Source organism: Euprymna scolopes, chromosome 24 (assembly GCF_053919585.1).
Source record: "Euprymna scolopes isolate OS-2025 chromosome 24, ASM5391958v1, whole genome shotgun sequence".
NCBI lineage: Eukaryota > Metazoa > Mollusca > Cephalopoda > Sepiida > Sepiolidae > Euprymna > Euprymna scolopes.
The window spans coordinates 66,638,676-66,655,867 of NC_136505.1; the positions used below are offsets into that span (position 1 = coordinate 66,638,676).

A 17,192-nucleotide genomic window follows, 5' to 3' on the forward strand; every position below is an offset into this window, starting at 1 on the left:
TAGCACCAGTGTTAGGTGGCGAGGAGACAGATACTTTTAAAAAGCACATGTGTGTGCGAAAAGACTTTGGAAATATAATGAAATCCGTTGTTTTGGAAGAACCATGAATAAATGCATTTTATTTGCACTTAAAAAAAAATGCCGAGTCGGGTTTTTTATTTCTATTTATTTTGCTTGTTGGTTCCTGCCATGTTACACAGGGAGAGCACTACTTCTTTTCTACGATTACTCCACGTGTACTTGATTTTCCCTGGGTATGACTTAACCGAGGATAGAACTCCGCTCTTTTCATCCATTAGCGAACACTTTTACCGAAATGCCAAATAGGTTATTAAACGAATTAAAAAAATAATCTGGAAATTATTACCAATAAATACAAACTAAACCTAAACATGGTAACATTTGGCAATAAAACAACTATTTTATATTATTTAATTTTTAATTTCAAAACCAAACAATTGTTGAGATATTTATTGTAGTTTCTGGAAATGAAGGCAAAGAGAATCTATTAAAAACATGAGAAACGCATTTACTCGGAATTTAGAATTGTTATTACTCAAAATGTTTAATCTTTTACATTGGTAGCAGTTTATTACATCTAGTTATTTGGTTTTAGTAGAATTTTAAATGTTTTTCCCATTTTTCTCATATATTTGATTTTGGTTAAATTTTTCATATTTTTCCTTATTTTTCCATTAATATTTTATTTTCTCGATTTTTTTTCTCGATTTTCCTAACTTTCTTTCGCTTATTGATTTCGACTCAATCTTGTATTTTTTTTCACTTCATAATTTCTCTCTTTAAATTCTTTTTTCATTAATATTTATTTTCACTTTATAGTTTCTCTTTTAAAATTCTTTTTTCATTAATATTTACTTTCACTTTATAGTTTCTCTTTTTAAATTCTTTTTTAATTAATATTTATTTTCACTTTATAATTTCTCTTTTGAAATTCTTTTTTCATTAATATTTACTTTAACTTTATAGTTTCCCTTTCTAAATTCTTCTCTCATTAATATTTATTTTAATTTATAGTTTTTCTTTTTGAATTGTTTTTCCATTAATATTCATTTTAACTTTATATTTTCTTGCTTTAAATTCTGGTTTCATTGATATTTATTTTAACTTTATAGTTTTGCTTTTTGAATTGTTTTTCCATTAATATTCATTTTAACTTTATATTTTCTTGCTTTAAATTCTGGTTTCATTAATATTTATTTTAACTTTATAGTTTTGCTTTTTGAATTGTTTTTCCATTAATATTTATTTACACTTTATAGATTTCCTTTTAAAAAAACTTGTTCTTTATTATTTATTTAAACTTTACAGTTTCTCGTTTCAAATTCTGTTTTCATTAATATTTTTTTAACTTCATAGTCTCTTATTTAAAATTCTTCTTCCATTTATATTAATTTTCACTTTACAATTTTTATTTTTAAATTGTTTTTCATTAATATTTATTTTCACTTGATTGTTTCTCTTTGTAGATTCTTTTTTATTAATTTTATTTTTACTTCATAGTTTGTCTTTTTAGATTCTTCTTTCATTAATATTTATATTCACTTTATAGTTTCTCTTTTTAAATTCTTCTCTCATTAATATTGATTTTCACTTTAGTTTCTCTTTTAAATTCTTTTTTCATTAATATTTATTTTTATTTCATAGTTTGTCTTTTTAAATTCTTTTTTCATTAATATTTATTTTCACATTATTATTTCTCTTTTTAAATTGTTTTTCCATTAAAACTAATTTTCACTTCATAGTTTCGTTTTTTGAATTATTTTTTTTTATTAATATTTATTTTCACGTTATAGCTTCTCTTTTTAAATTCTTTTTTCATTAATATTGATAGGGTATGGCATAAAGGTTTACTTCATAAGATCGCTAGCTATGGTATAGCTGGAAAAGTCTTCTCAATTATTAAATCATTTCTTTCTGATAGGTTCATAAGAGTAGTAGTTGAGGGGCAAAACTCAGAAGCTCACAGTATTAATGCCGGTGTCCCTCAGGGATCCATCCTGGGCCCAACTCTTTTCCTGATCTACATTAATGATCTTCCAAATCATAGCCTTACATCATTTGTAGACATTTATGCTGACGACACTACCATTTATGGTACCACGTCTAAGACAGTAAACGACCAAGTTCTCTCCAATTCTCTCTCCTCTGATCTTGAGCACGTAGTACAATGGGGAAAGGAGTGGCTGGTTACTTTTAATGCATCTAAAACCAAGCTTCTCTCTTTACATCATCAACATTCTAATTCACATTTGTCATCAATTGAAATGAATGGCTCTCGTCTTCAGGAGGCCTCAAGTTTTGACAAGCTTCTGGGCTTGACCATTACTCCTGATCTTAAATGGAACACGTATATCAAATCTGTTGCCAAGGCCGCTGGAAAAATGGTGGGATCTTTCTATCGATCCAGTAGATATCTCACTGCTGATGCTATTCTCTACCTATATAAGAGCCAGGTACGTCCAAGGATGGAATACTGTTGCCACATCTGGGCAGGAGCTGCTAGAAAGGACTTGTCCTGCCTTGATAGAGTTCAAAATAGACTTCGTAGCCTCGTAGGAGATGTCCTTTTCTCCTCCTTGCAACCTCTATCTCACAGAAGAGATGTTGCGAGTTTGTCTCTGATGTATCGTTATTTTCATGGAAAGTGTTCAACTGAGCTTCAATCTATGGTCCCCCCTCGCCAAACTTTCACAAGAAACACTCGTCTAGCTGTAAACACTATCAATAATTTCCCCCACTCTTTATCTGTGCCTAAACCTAAACGTAGATTCCATGAACAAAGCTTCTTTCTTAGAACTGTACGCCTGTGGAATTGTCTTCCGTTTTCCTGCTTTCCGGCTGACTACAATATGGTTGTGTTCAAGTCTAAAGTAAATAAGTTCTTGATGAGCCGTTCCATATAAGTTATTAAATTTACCAAATTTTCATTACTAATGATTACTATATTGACCAATTTCTACTGTACACTCTTTAACCCTTATCCTTGAGTGGCCTCTGGGCCTTGATAATGTGGTGATGCCTTTGTAAAAAAAATATATTTATTTTCACTTCATAGTTTCTCTTTTTAAATTATTTTTCATTAATATTTATTTTCACTTTATATTTTCCCTTTTTAAATTCTGTTTTCATTAATATTTATTTTCACTTTACAATTTCTCTTTTTAATTTGTTTTTTCATTAAAACTGATTTTCACTTTATAGTTTCTCTTTTTAAATTCTTTTGTCATTAATATTTAGTTTCACTTTATACTTTCTCCTTTCAAATCCTTTTTTCATCAATATATTTTTAAACTTTATAGTTTTTGTTTTCAAATTCTTTTTTCATTACTATTTATTTTAACTTCATAGTTCCTCTTTTTAAATTCTTTTTTCATTAATATTTATTTTCACTTCATAGAAACTTTATAGTTTTTGTTTTCAAATTCTTTTTTCATTACTATTTATTTTCACTTCATAGTTCCTCTTTTTAAATTCTTTTTTCATTAATATTTATTTTCACTTCATAGAAACTTTATAGTTTTTGTTTTCAAATTCTTTTTTCATTAATATTTATTTTCACTTCATAGTTCCTCTTTTTAAATTCTTTTTTCATTAATATTTATTTTCACTTCATAGAAACTTTATAGTTTTTGTTTTCAAATTCTTCTTTCATTAATATTTATTTTCACTTCATAGTTCCTCTTTTTAAATTCTTTTTTCATTAACATTTATTTTCACTTCATAGAAACTTTATAGTTTTTGTCTTCCAATTCTTTTTTCATTAATATTTATTTTCACTTCATAGTTCCTCTTTTTAAATTCTTTTTTCAGTAATATTTATTTTCACTTCATAGAAACTTTATAGTTTTTGTTTTCCAATTCTTTTTTCATTAATATTTATTTTCACTTCATAGTTCCTCTCTTTAAATTCTTTTTTCATTAATATTAATTTTCACTTCATAGAAACTTTATAGTTTTTGTTTTCAAATTCTTTTTTCATTACTATTTATTTTCACTTCATAGTTCCTCTTTTTAAATTCTTTTTTCATTAATATTTATTTTCACTTCATAGAAACTTTATAGTTTTTGTTTTCAAATTCTTTTTTCATTACTATTTATTTTAACTTCATAGTTCCTCTTTTTAAATTCTTTTTTCATTAATATTTATTTTCACTTCATAGAAACTTTATAGTTTTTGTTTTCAAATTCTTTTTTCATTACTATTTATTTTCACTTCATAGTTCCTCTTTTTAAATTCTTTTTTCATTAATATTTATTTTCACTTCATAGAAACTTTATAGTTTTTGTTTTCAAATTCTTTTTTCATTAATATTTATTTTCACTTCATAGTTCCTCTTTTTAAATTCTTTTTTCATTAATATTTATTTTCACTTCATAGAAACTTTATAGTTTTTGTTTTCAAATTCTTCTTTCATTAATATTTATTTTCACTTCATAGTTCCTCTTTTTAAATTCTTTTTTCATTAACATTTATTTTCACTTCATAGAAACTTTATAGTTTTTGTCTTCCAATTCTTTTTTCATTAATATTTATTTTCACTTCATAGTTCCTCTTTTTAAATTCTTTTTTCAGTAATATTTATTTTCACTTCATAGAAACTTTATAGTTTTTGTTTTCCAATTCTTTTTTCATTAATATTTATTTTCACTTCATAGTTCCTCTCTTTAAATTCTTTTTTCATTAATATTAATTTTCACTTCATAGAAACTTTATAGTTTTTGTTTTCAAATTCTTTTTTCATTACTATTTATTTTCACTTCATAGTTCCTCTTTTTAAATTCTTTTTTCATTAATATTTATTTTCACTTCATAGAAACTTTATAGTTTTTGTTTTCAAATTCTTTTTTCATTAATATTTATTTTCACTTCATAGTTCCTCTTTTTAAATTCTTTTTTCATTAATATTTATTTTCACTTCATAGAAACTTTATAGTTTTTGTTTTCAAATTCTTTTTTCATTAATATTTATTTTCACTTCATAGTTCCTCTTTTTAAATTCTTTTTTCATTAATATTTATTTTCACTTCATAGAAACTTTATAGTTTTTGTTTTTAAATTCTTTTTTCATTAATATTTATTTTCACTTCATAGTTCCTCTTTTTAAATTCTTTTTTCATTAATATTTATTTTCACTTCATAGAAACTTTATAGTCTTTGTTTTCAAATTCTTTTTTCATTAATATTTATTTTCACTTCATAGTTCCTCTTTTTAAATTCTTTTTTCATTAATATTTATTTTCACTTCATAGAAACTTTATAGTTTTTGTTTTCAAATTCTTCTTTCATTAATATTTATTTTCACTTCATAGTTCCTCTTTTTAAATTCTTTTTTAATTAATATTTATTTTCACTTCATAGAAACTTTATAGTTTTTGTTTTCAAATTCTTTTTTCATTAATATTTATTTTCACTTCATAGTTCCTCTTTTTAAATTCTTTTTTCATTAATATTTATTTTCACTTCATAGAAACTTTATAGTTTTTGTTTTCAGATTCTTCTTTCATTAATATTTATTTTCACTTCATAGTTCCTCTTTTTAAATTCTTTTTTCATTAATATTTATTTTCACTTCATAGAAACTTTATAGTTTTTGTTTTTAAATTCTTTTTTCATTAATATTTATTTTCACTTCATAGTTCCTCTTTTTAAATTCTTTTTTCATTAATATTAATTTTCACTTCATAGAAACTTTATAGTTTTTGTTTTTAAATTCTATTTTCATTAATATTTATTTTCACTTCATAGTTCCTCTTTTTAAATTCTTTTTTCATTAATATTTATTTTCACTTCATAGAAACTTTATAGTTTTTGTTTTCAAATTCTTTTTTCATTAATATTTATTTTCACTTCATAGTTCCTCTTTTTAAATTCTTTTTTCATTAATATTTATTTTCACTTCATAGAAATTTATAGTTTTTGTTTTTAAATTCTTTTTTCATTAATATTTATTTTCACTTCATAGAAACTTTATAGTTTTTGTTTTCAAATCCTTTTTTCATTAATATTTATTTTCACTTCATAGAAACTTTATAGTTTTTGTTTTCAAATTCTTTTTTCATTAATATTTATTTTCACTTCATAGAAACTTTATAGTTTTTGTTTTCAAATTCTTTTTTCATTAATATTTATTTTCACTTCATAGAAACTTTATAGTTTTTGTTTTCAAATTCTTTTTTCATTAATATTTATTTTCACTTCATAGAAACTTTATAGTTTTTGTTTTCAAATTCTTTTTTCATTAATATTTATTTTCACTTCATAGAAACTTTATAGTTTTTGTTTTCAAATTCTTTTTTCATTAATATTTATTTTCACTTCATAGAAACTTTATAGTTTTTGTTTTCAAATTCTTTTTTCATTAATATTTATTTTCACTTCATAGTTCCTCTTTTTAAATTCTTTTTTCATTAATATTTATTTTCACTTCATAGAAACTTTATAGTTTTTGTTTTCAAATTCTTCTTTCATTAATATTTATTTTCACTTCATAGTTCCTCTTTTTAAATTCTTTTTTCATTAACATTTATTTTCACTTCATAGAAACTTTATAGTTTTTGTTTTCCAATTCTTTTTTCATTAATATTTATTTTCACTTCATAGTTCCTCTTTTTAAATTCTTTTTTCAGTAATATTTATTTTCACTTCATAGAAACTTTATAGTTTTTGTTTTCAAATTCTTTTTTCATTAATATTTATTTTCACTTCATAGTTCCTCTTTTTAAATTCTTTTTTCATTAATATTTATTTTCACTTCATAGAAACTTTATAGTTTTTGTTTTCAAATTCTTTTTTCATTAATATTTATTTTCACTTCATAGTTCCTCTTTTTAAATTCTTTTTTCATTAATATTTATTTTCACTTCATAGAAACTTTATAGTTTTTGTTTTTAAATTCTTTTTTCATTAATATTTATTTTCACTTCATAGTTCCTCTTTTTAAATTCTTTTTTCATTAATATTTATTTTCACTTCATAGAAACTTTATAGTTTTTGTTTTCAAATTCTATTTTCATTAATATTTATTTACACTTCATAGAAACTTTATAGTTTTTGTTTTCCAATTCTTTTTTCATTAATATTTATTTTCACTTCATAGTTCCTCTTTTTAAATTCTTTTTTCATTAATATTTATTTTCACTTCATAGAAACTTTATAGTTTTTGTTTTCAAATTCTTTTTTCATTAATATTTATTTTCACTTCATAGTTCCTCTTTTTAAATTCTTTTTTCATTAATATTTATTTTCACTTCATAGAAACTTTATAGTTTTTGTTTTCAAATTCTTTTTTCATTAATATTTATTTTCACTTCATAGTTCCTCTTTTTAAATTCTTTTTTCATTAATATTTATTTTCACTTCATAGAAACTTTATAGTTTTTGTTTTTAAATTCTTTTTTCATTAATATTTATTTTCACTTCATAGTTCCTCTTTTTAAATTCTTTTTTCATTAATATTTATTTTCACTTCATAGAAACTTTATAGTTTTTGTTTTCAAATTCTTTTTTCATTAATATTTATTTTCACTTCATAGTTCCTCTTTTTAAATTCTTTTTTCATTAATATTTATTTTCACTTCATAGAAACTTTATAGTTTTTGTTTTCAAATTCTTTTTTCATTAATATTTATTTTCACTTCATAGTTCCTCTTTTCAAATTCTTTTTTCATTAATATTTATTTTTCTTTTTTTTCCTTTTATTCTTTTAATTTTCTTTCTTATTTTGTACCCCGTCTACTCTTTGTATTTTTCGCCTTCTTTTTTCATTTTCTTCGGTTTTACCTTCGCTGTTTTCTTTTCTATGTTCTTTTTATGGTCATAATTTTGTTCATCATCTTACTCGTCTTAATTTTCCTCTTCGTTTTATTCTTCTTTATTTTCTTAATTTTTCATGTATTTTTTTCTTATTGTTTCCTGTTTTCCCATCATCATCATCATCATCATCATCATCATCATCATCATCATCATCATCATCATCATCGTCGTCGTCGTCGTCGTCGTCGTCGTGGTGGTGGTCGTCGTCGTGGTGGTCGTCGTGGTCGTCGTCGTCGTCGTTGTCGTCGTCGCATTCTTTTTCTTCTTTGTCTTCTTTTGATTCATATCCCTTTTGTTATTTCCTTCTTTAGTTTTTTTTTTCATCTACTTCTTTCTTTTCCTTTTTTCTTCTGAGCTGCCTTCGTCATCTGTTTCTGCTTCGACCTTCTTTCATTATCTGTTTCTTGTTCGTATTTTCGTCTTCTTTTTCGACTTCGTCTTTTCCATCTTCGCCTTCTATTTTATCTTCGCTTTTTTGTCTTCTAGTTCATCTTCATTTCTATTATTCTTTCCTTTCTACATATTTCTATAATATCAACATGAACATAGTTCAACATGTAATTGCAAAACTGATTTGGAAAAGACATTACATGATGTATATCACTGAAGTAATATTTATTTTTGATCCAGTGGCATCTGGCGAGAGAATTTAACGATCGATCGGGAACCAAAATGTATTTATCCAGAAGGGTACGGCTATTCGATGATCGGGTCACCAATTCAGACAATAGATGGCTATCAAGTCAATCTCAGAAATGACTGGACAATACCTTTTGAAGGAGCATTTCCAAACATCACTCTGTTAGTTGAATTTTGGGATAAGAAAACTCTACGATTAAAGGTAAGTTTCCAATTTTTTATATTTCTTGCCTTGAACGCTATAACAGCGCCCAGGTTAATGTTTCATTGACTACTTGACCGGATTTTTTTTCGGTTGCTAGAAGTAGTTTAGAAGTATCCGACCATTGACAATGGACGATATTCAGGTGTATTCAATGTATGTCCTTTTCTCTTCAATAGCTTTGTAACGTTGTCCAGAAACCAACACATGCTGTATGCAGTTTTATTCGCAAAAGAAAACAAGACAAAGAATAGGAAATAACTCCAATCACTTTACCGCTGTGACGTCCCTCACGTGATCGTCTTCCCGAACGTCCTTCACGCCTCGCACGTGATCGCGAACTTTATCCCCGTCTCTTCGGTGATTGTTCTCTCTCTCTCTTTTTATAGTCCTTTTGGTAACCGGTGACGTCATTTCGAATGAAATTACATCTGCGCTATGTTACAACTTTATATCTTCTATGGTTTCTGCTCTAAATTTCGCCGTATCGGTGTTCTCACAGGCCCACAATCAATCATATTATTGTGGATATCAATCTATGAACACTTCCATTCCTCAGGAATATATTAGTACCAACGCAGAGGGAGAGAGTAGTGACAGGAGAGTGAGTGACTGAATGTATCAGAACAAATGTGAAAGAAAGTACTCTCACCTAACTATTTTGAATGGAAATCACTCTAGACTAGGGATGAAGCCACTTGATATAAGGAAATAAAATACGACTTTAAGGTAAAGACTTGCCAACAATAATTGAATAGAATATGACCCAGAAAACAAGAAATTCTTCCCTCTGTCAAATGTATCGTTACTGAAATGTGAGAACTAAAGGATTAAATATGTTACACAGCTACCGAAAGTAAAGCCAAGATACACTTTATCCATGCACTACGTTTTACCATAAATATAATAGTCGCCTCTGTGTTATTTATCCTTAAACATCGGCCATAGCAACTGTAAAACGAGGATTATAAAACTAACGATGAAAATCTGAATTTAAAATACCTCAGTGTTCCACATAGCACTAGCAAAATGAATTGTAAAAAAATACATACACAGATTCGGACGTCGGATGCATTAGAAAAAATGGAAAATCTTCAAATCTGTAACTTAAAAATACTTAGATAATAGTTTCTTCCTTGTTGCTATAACCAAAGTATTTTATTGTTATTCGATCACACTCACAAATAAAAGAAATAGAAGAAGCTTCTAAACTGTAAAAAAACGTTTTATACAGTGAAAAATCTTAAGGAGAATAATCTTTTTCTTTCCTCTCTATTAACACTGGAAAGGCATTTTTTATCTAAATTCCGCTTTGTCTCTGAAAAGAAAAACATATTTGAAGACATTATGGAGGACTTTAAAGCAGTTATTGTCCAGATGATGAAGGCACAAATTGATCGTCAACACACGACTGAGGAACATATACTTCTTCACCAAAAACAACAGGAATGTATGATACAGTAATAGCACTGTTGAAATTTCTTCTTCAACAAAAAGAACAGCATGTAAAACAACAACGACAGCAGAAAAAACAGCAGCTTTATTTCCAATTCTATTTAAATTCTTTATTTTCAATTCTATTTAAATTCTTTATTTTCAATTCTAAAAACGCCAAGAAGAATTACTTCTTAAAGCATTAAGTAAAAATAAACTTAGTGAAAATAATTATGCATGTTTTCACAACGCTATTGATGCATTCACTTATCTTCCAGACGCAGATAAAATATTTTGAGAAGATATGAAGATCTTTTTACGTGTAGACTGCAAGGATTGGTCAGACACTAAAAAGGTTCAGTTACTTTTAAGAAAGTTGGGATCAGAAGAACTTAAAAAATTGTTGACTAGAGGAAAACTAGCGAATTAGAATTTTGTGAAGTAATTCAACCTTTGTCTGAGTTATTTAGCCCATATGTAACATAATTCCACAAAAATGGAAGTGTTTCAACTTTTCAAAACGAGATCATGGAAGATTATTTTACATTTGCGTCCATTGTAAATAAGTATTGTGATGATTTTCGATTGGCAAAACTATCAGCCAACGACTTCAAATGCTTAATATTCGCTAAAGGACATTTTAACGTAAAACACCGGAGGTAAGACGGAGAGTTGTATGATGACTAGAAAGTTTACCAAGTTTAATGCTGAAAAAACCTTGTCGAAGATTGCCTGCTAGTAATTAGTGTTAAAAGCGACTCCAAAAATATTGAAGCATCGGGTGTATAATATGTTAAAAGAATTAAGCACAAACCAAAAATTACTCCACGAGTAAAAGTATAGAAAGCAAAGAGTATGTCCATTCACAAGCAAAAAGTAGTCGGTCCTTTCAAAAACAAAAATTGAGGAACAATTGAAACAGAGTCAGCAGAGCTAAATCAAATGGAAAAGCAGATAAGGATCTACGAAAATACGTCGTAGTCAATATTCTAAATAGAATAGTTCAGCTGAAACTATATTCTGTCTCAGACCTTTCAAACATTAATCTTCATACATGGAGAAAATTAAAAAAAGCTACGATGAAAAGGACAGGCAAGACAGTCGGTGAAACAACATCATATTCGAAGGTCAGCGAACAATACCCGTGGCAGTAAATAGTATTACGAAAAATTAAAGCTTTTTGTTCATAAAAATTCAGAAAACATATCGGGTACTGATTTGAGAGGACGGTTTAATTTGAGGTACCAACCAATCAACAAATTTTCCGAAAAGGTAGAAAATACGATAACGTATGCCCCAAACCTAAAAGACGAATTAAAAGAAGATAAGTCAAAATTTTCTCGGCGGGGCTAGGAAAACGTAGTAAAATAACAACGGAATAAGGAAACGTTCAGTCCGTATTCGAAGGAAAAAGAAACACCAGTAAAAATAAATGAAGAATTAGACCGGCTAGAACATGCCGGTATATTGTTCAAAGTGAATAGTCTGCTACCACTGTATATACAAGGAAAGAGTCCAATCACGGGAGAATGTTTTTAATAAACTGAATGTTAGACTAATTCTTTCCAAGGTGCACTTAAGCGATTCTTACCTTCAAATGACTATTGTGAAAGAGTGCGCTAAACTTCTACGTTTAATACTCTCGGGGTATAATACAAGTTTGATAGGTTGGCATTCGGGATTAATGTATCACCTGCGATATACCAACATGCCACTTGTACCATACTGGCGGTATGAACATCGTATGTACCTACGTGGATGACATTTTAATAGCAAGCAAATCTCTCGAGGAACATATAAAACAGGTATACGAAGTTTTAAATAGAATACGTAATTTCGCGTTCAAGATAAAAGAAATAAAATGTCATTTTTTATGAAAAAATGAGGAATTTCGGGCATATCATTGACAGAAAAAGAAGACACCCTAATTAAGAGATATAAAAATACGCATTCCCAAGAAATATCGCCGAACTTCAAAACTTTTTCGGACTATTACCAAGTATTCATTACTATGCGCGCCTTTGAATGGATTATTGAAAAAAGATACAAATTGGAATTGGATAACTAAATGTCAGTCAGCTCTTGCAAAAATGAAGACTACACTAATATCAAAACTATTTCTAATTCACTTCAACTCCCAATTAGATGTCATTATCACTCGTATGGTATCGGAGAGTGCATACTACATCTTATGCGAGACGGAGAAGAAAAACATTGCGCACGGTTAGAGAATACTACTTTCCGCAGAAAAAAATATACAGTCAAATTGCAAAAATTCTCAGTATAATGTTCGCGGTAACGAAATCCTTACACACTCCAGCTACCTTCATATATAAATTTGGTCATGAAAATCTATTTGTTATCGATAAAAAAAAAACAGTGTATAAAAGAGTTAAAATATTTGAGAAACAAAATCCTGTATTGAAAAAAAATATAACAACTCTGATCTTAATTTGAAGAACTGTTTTAGAATAATATTGCTCAAGTGTGAAACAACTATGTTAGGTTGAGAAGAAAGTTCTTGCGGAATTTCTAATTTTGATTCCAAACAATGTATTTTCAAATAAGTTTTCGTTATAATACGTTTACTTTATATATCATTTTAAAGAGCTTAAATTACATTTGTCTTAAAACAATTATGCCTTCTTTTCATAACGTCGAATACAAGATAGAAAAACAGCAAATTCGCGCAATTATTTTTTCAATTCAAGCTAGGCCAAAAAGCTGCTGAAACAGGTCGCGATATCAACGAAGCGTTTTGCATAAGAACCATTACTGAATGCACAGCACAATGGTGGTTCAAGAAATTTTGTGGTGGCAACGATATTCTTGAAGATGATGAGCGTAGTGGTCGGCTATCTGATGTTGACAACGTTCAATTAACAGCCTTAAAGCCAATCTACGCACAACTGTTCGAGAACTTCTGAATTAGACGTTACGTACACGACGATTGTCAACCACTTGTGGGAGATTGAAAAGAAAAAAACAAACAAACAAATAACTTGATCAATCAGTGTCTCACAAAAATGAGAACCAAAATAAACGCCGTTATGAAGTGTCATCTTCATTTTTTTTTACGCAACAAGAATGACCCCTCTCTCGACCGGGTTGTGACTTGCGATGAAAAGTGGATTCTTCACGACAACCGGCGATTCTCAGCTCAGTGGTTAGACGCCAACGAAGTTTAACGACATTTTCCGAAGACAGAGTTCGCCCCCCCCCAAAGATCATGCTGACTGTTTGGTCGTCTACCACCGATCTCATCCATTACAATTTTTTGAATGCAGGCGAAACCATTACAACGGAGAAGTATTGTCAACAAATGGATGAAATGCATCAGAAACTTTGACAACAACAACAACAACAACCAGCATTAGTCAACAGAAAAGGCCAGATTCTCCTCCACGACAATGTTCGACCGCACGTTGCTAAACCGACCCTGCAAAAGTTGAACGGATTGAGCTACGAAACTCTGCATCATTTGTCATACGCTTCAGACCTCTCACCTTCCAACTACCGGTTTTTCAAGCATCTCGACAACTTCCTGCATGAAAAACGCTTCAAAAACCTAAGCGATATAAAATAAAATGCCTTCAGCGATTTCATCGCCACCAGAACGCAAGATTTTTAGGTTAAATGCACTTGTTTTGCGTTGAACCAAGTGTGTTGATCCTGATGATGCTTATTTCGGTCAGTAAATCTTTGTTTGAGCCAAGATATATACATTCGAATTTAAAAGTTACAAACCGCAAGAACTTTCTTGTCAACCTGATATATTATACAAGAAGAACCATCACTGGACACGTATTAAGATTCTGACCCAAGCTCTAGCAAGATCTTGTCGGCATCTCCCGGTATGATTACGGAAACAACTAGAAGCTGTTAGCAGATGACAATTTTTTAATGAATTCGTGAAGTTATATATTTTTTCCCAGTTTACATATTTTCGTCGTAAAATATATTTTATTAAAAATAATTTATTTAAACTTTTCTTAAAAAAATACAAAAACTTATATACTTTTGTATTGGTAGTCATCGGACTACTGTTCTTATCTTGAGTGTGATTTTCACAACGTTTCGGTCGATATAACCCCGACCTTCTTCAGGTGTATCTTGAGGAACTCGGGAATTTGGACGAAATTTCGAGTGGAACCCTTTATTTACTTCACGGGGGTAGCGTGCTCTTGTCCCGTCAGCCATGACTGGACAGAAGTCCTAAGTAATTTGCAAATGTATATTTCGGTCGTCCACACTGAGGATTGAACCTTCAACCTTCAGGAGTATATCACTTTTACAATTGATTTTTCCCAGTACTCTAACCACTGCGCCACGGGTCCTTGCGGACAATTCTAATACGAATTTTTTTAGGAGCCTTAAACCTACTTTTTATTTCTAGTTGTAAATATCACTATTTATTACTAATTATTACTATATATTAATGTATATCTATCTCTATACTTATTACTTATATATATCAATGTTTTTTAACTTGTATATATTATCTATTGTTTATAATTACTGGTTCCCATATCGTATTGAATTCTATACTAGGTCTGCTTAGCAGTTGGTTATTCCCCAGCATATGTGCTGCTTCTTTCAGTCATCTTACTCTCCACCGTTCCTCTCTGTCTATAATTTTTACTTCGTTCCATAATGGTAGATGGTTTCTCTTTTCTTTCCACATATGGCTAGCTATACCTGACTTTTCAGACTTTTCAGTCTGTTTCGTCAGCCATTAGACCATCGTTTTTGGTCCAGACTGGAAAACATTCTTGAGTCATATTTTTAATTTATTGTCCTTAAATATATTTTCTCTCTTCAAAAGAACATAAAAAATTAAATTTTATCTTCTTTGAAAACACGTAAATGCCATAATATTATTTAGCATCAAAAGGAAAATAGTAAAAAATACCTATAATATTTGTTTAAATAATATACAAATATGGAAAATCATTTAATTTTGGATGTACGTCATTTTGTTATTGAACAACTTTAAAAATATAAAATAACCATAGATTATTTTTTCAGAGGACCAGTGCAAATTATATGCTAAGCTATGCAATTATATGCTAAGCTATGCAATTATATACTAAGCTATGCAAATTATATGCTAAGCTATGCAATTATATACTAAGCTATGCAAATTATATGCTAAGCTATGCAAATTATATGATAAGCTATGCAAATTATATGCTAAGCTATGCAATTATATGCTAAGCTATGCAAATTATATGCTAAGCTATGCAAATTATATGCTAAGCTATGCAAATTATATACTAAGCTATGCAAATTATATGCTAAGCTATGCAATTATATGCTCAGCTATGCAATTATATGCTAAGCTATGCAAATTATATGCTAAGCTATGCAATGTTTTTTTTTTACACTTTAGATCATAGACATCCGGCTTAAAAATAATCTAAACAAGAATTAATGTCAAACAATATATCATGTATTATGCACGTAAAACAATAACTTTAAAAAGGAAGAGAATTACTTCACTAATTTTAATGTTATTTTTAATAATAATAATTTACTAGCGGGCGCTGTGGAAATTCCACAGGGGACTCATTCATATGTAATATATTTATGTTGGCGTTCTGTAGATGTTCAGTGTAAATGGAGATGCTCTGCTAATATTTTAGTTTTTTTTTTGTTAAAACTGCAAAAGTATTTATCTAAGCTAGCACGAACGCCCGGCAAAGCCCGATCGTAAAGTACGCTTAAATATGATATTTTTTATTCTTGCAGATTTTGTATATATTATTATAGAGTTAATGTTCTATCGATTTTTATATATTATAAAGTTGCGATTTCAAAAATAAAAAAATATATCCATATGACTTGGGTGCATCAGCTTTAATCGAAACCGAAATAAAAACGTATAAAAATATATATGCATCTATATATAACTTGAATTCCTTCAGCCATAAGTGAAACCGAAACGAAAACTTATGAATAATTCTTGATCAAATTATTTATAAAGAAAATAGATGGCTTAAGTGCCATCAGCTATAGTCGAAACCGAAACCAAAACTTATGAAGAATTCTTGATAAAATTAAAGAAATAGAAGAACATAACAATTAAAGAAAAGAACACACACGCTATCGTATTAATATATAGATATTTATATGAAACAAAAAAGGCAAACAAATGCGATAATCAATTCAAACCGGATACTTAATTTGTTATTTATGCTTCTCAATTATTTTTTTCGATTTATTGAAAAACTATCGATATTGAAATAAAAAGTATCTATTATTAAATGTATTTTCTTCAGGAGTTTTCTCTAAGCTTAGTTTTAATTTTAGCAACTTATATCTCCAGATAACAACAGAATAATGAAAGCATGCACGGTCATTTTAATCTTTAAAGCCATTTCTTCAAATATTGAAAAAATTTGTAAAAATTATTTTTGTAAGAATTCTTTATGTTAATTTGAACCGTTCACAACTCTCTTATTATTACAGTTAAAAATTAACCTACTCTAATTTATATTTATGTGTATGTATGTGTACATATGTGTGTATGTTTACATATGTGTGCATAGAGACACACACATAGAGATAGACAAATACATTCATACTTACCGTTGCAGTTTAATTTCTGAATAATTATTACGAAATAAGAGCTATTGAATGGAAAATATGTATCTCGCATCGAAAGAAAATAATATTTTTATTCAGATGGAAGCCATATTGAATTTCATTTTAGTAATTTTTCTTCTCGCTTTTCTGTTGTCCCACCGAATGCAATCATTTTGCATTTGTAGAAAACAAATTACGCTGGGCTGAGAAAAACATTAAACTTTTATTACTTTTCCTAACTAAAGAGCTTTCTTATTTAAGTATAAAAAAAAAAAAAAACGAAAACAAATGCACTTAGTTATAAGCACGGAAACTGGAGACAGTAATACTAGAGGCGGGAAAATGAATTTAAATTTTAAAAGTTGTAGGGGAAGAAATTGTATAAAAATACAAGAAATCAGCATGAGGATGTTAAAGAAATTAATGGTATAAAAATATGTCTAATGGTATGCATCGAAGTGATTTTAACAAAAAAGGTGGATATTTGGCGAAAAC

General features: G+C 28.3%; 1 protein-coding gene across 1 annotated transcript in view; it reads left to right on the forward strand.

The window, feature by feature from the left end:
* The window catches only part of LOC145246762 (sucrase-isomaltase, intestinal-like), a 1,547,717-nt gene that overhangs the window by 40,577 nt on the left and 1,489,948 nt on the right, over positions 1–17,192 (forward strand). The window contains exon 3 of the mRNA XM_080108534.1: positions 8,465–8,675. Within this exon, the coding sequence (XP_079964660.1) occupies positions 8,465–8,675 (211 nt within the window). The remainder of the gene's footprint in view (positions 1–8,464; positions 8,676–17,192) is intronic.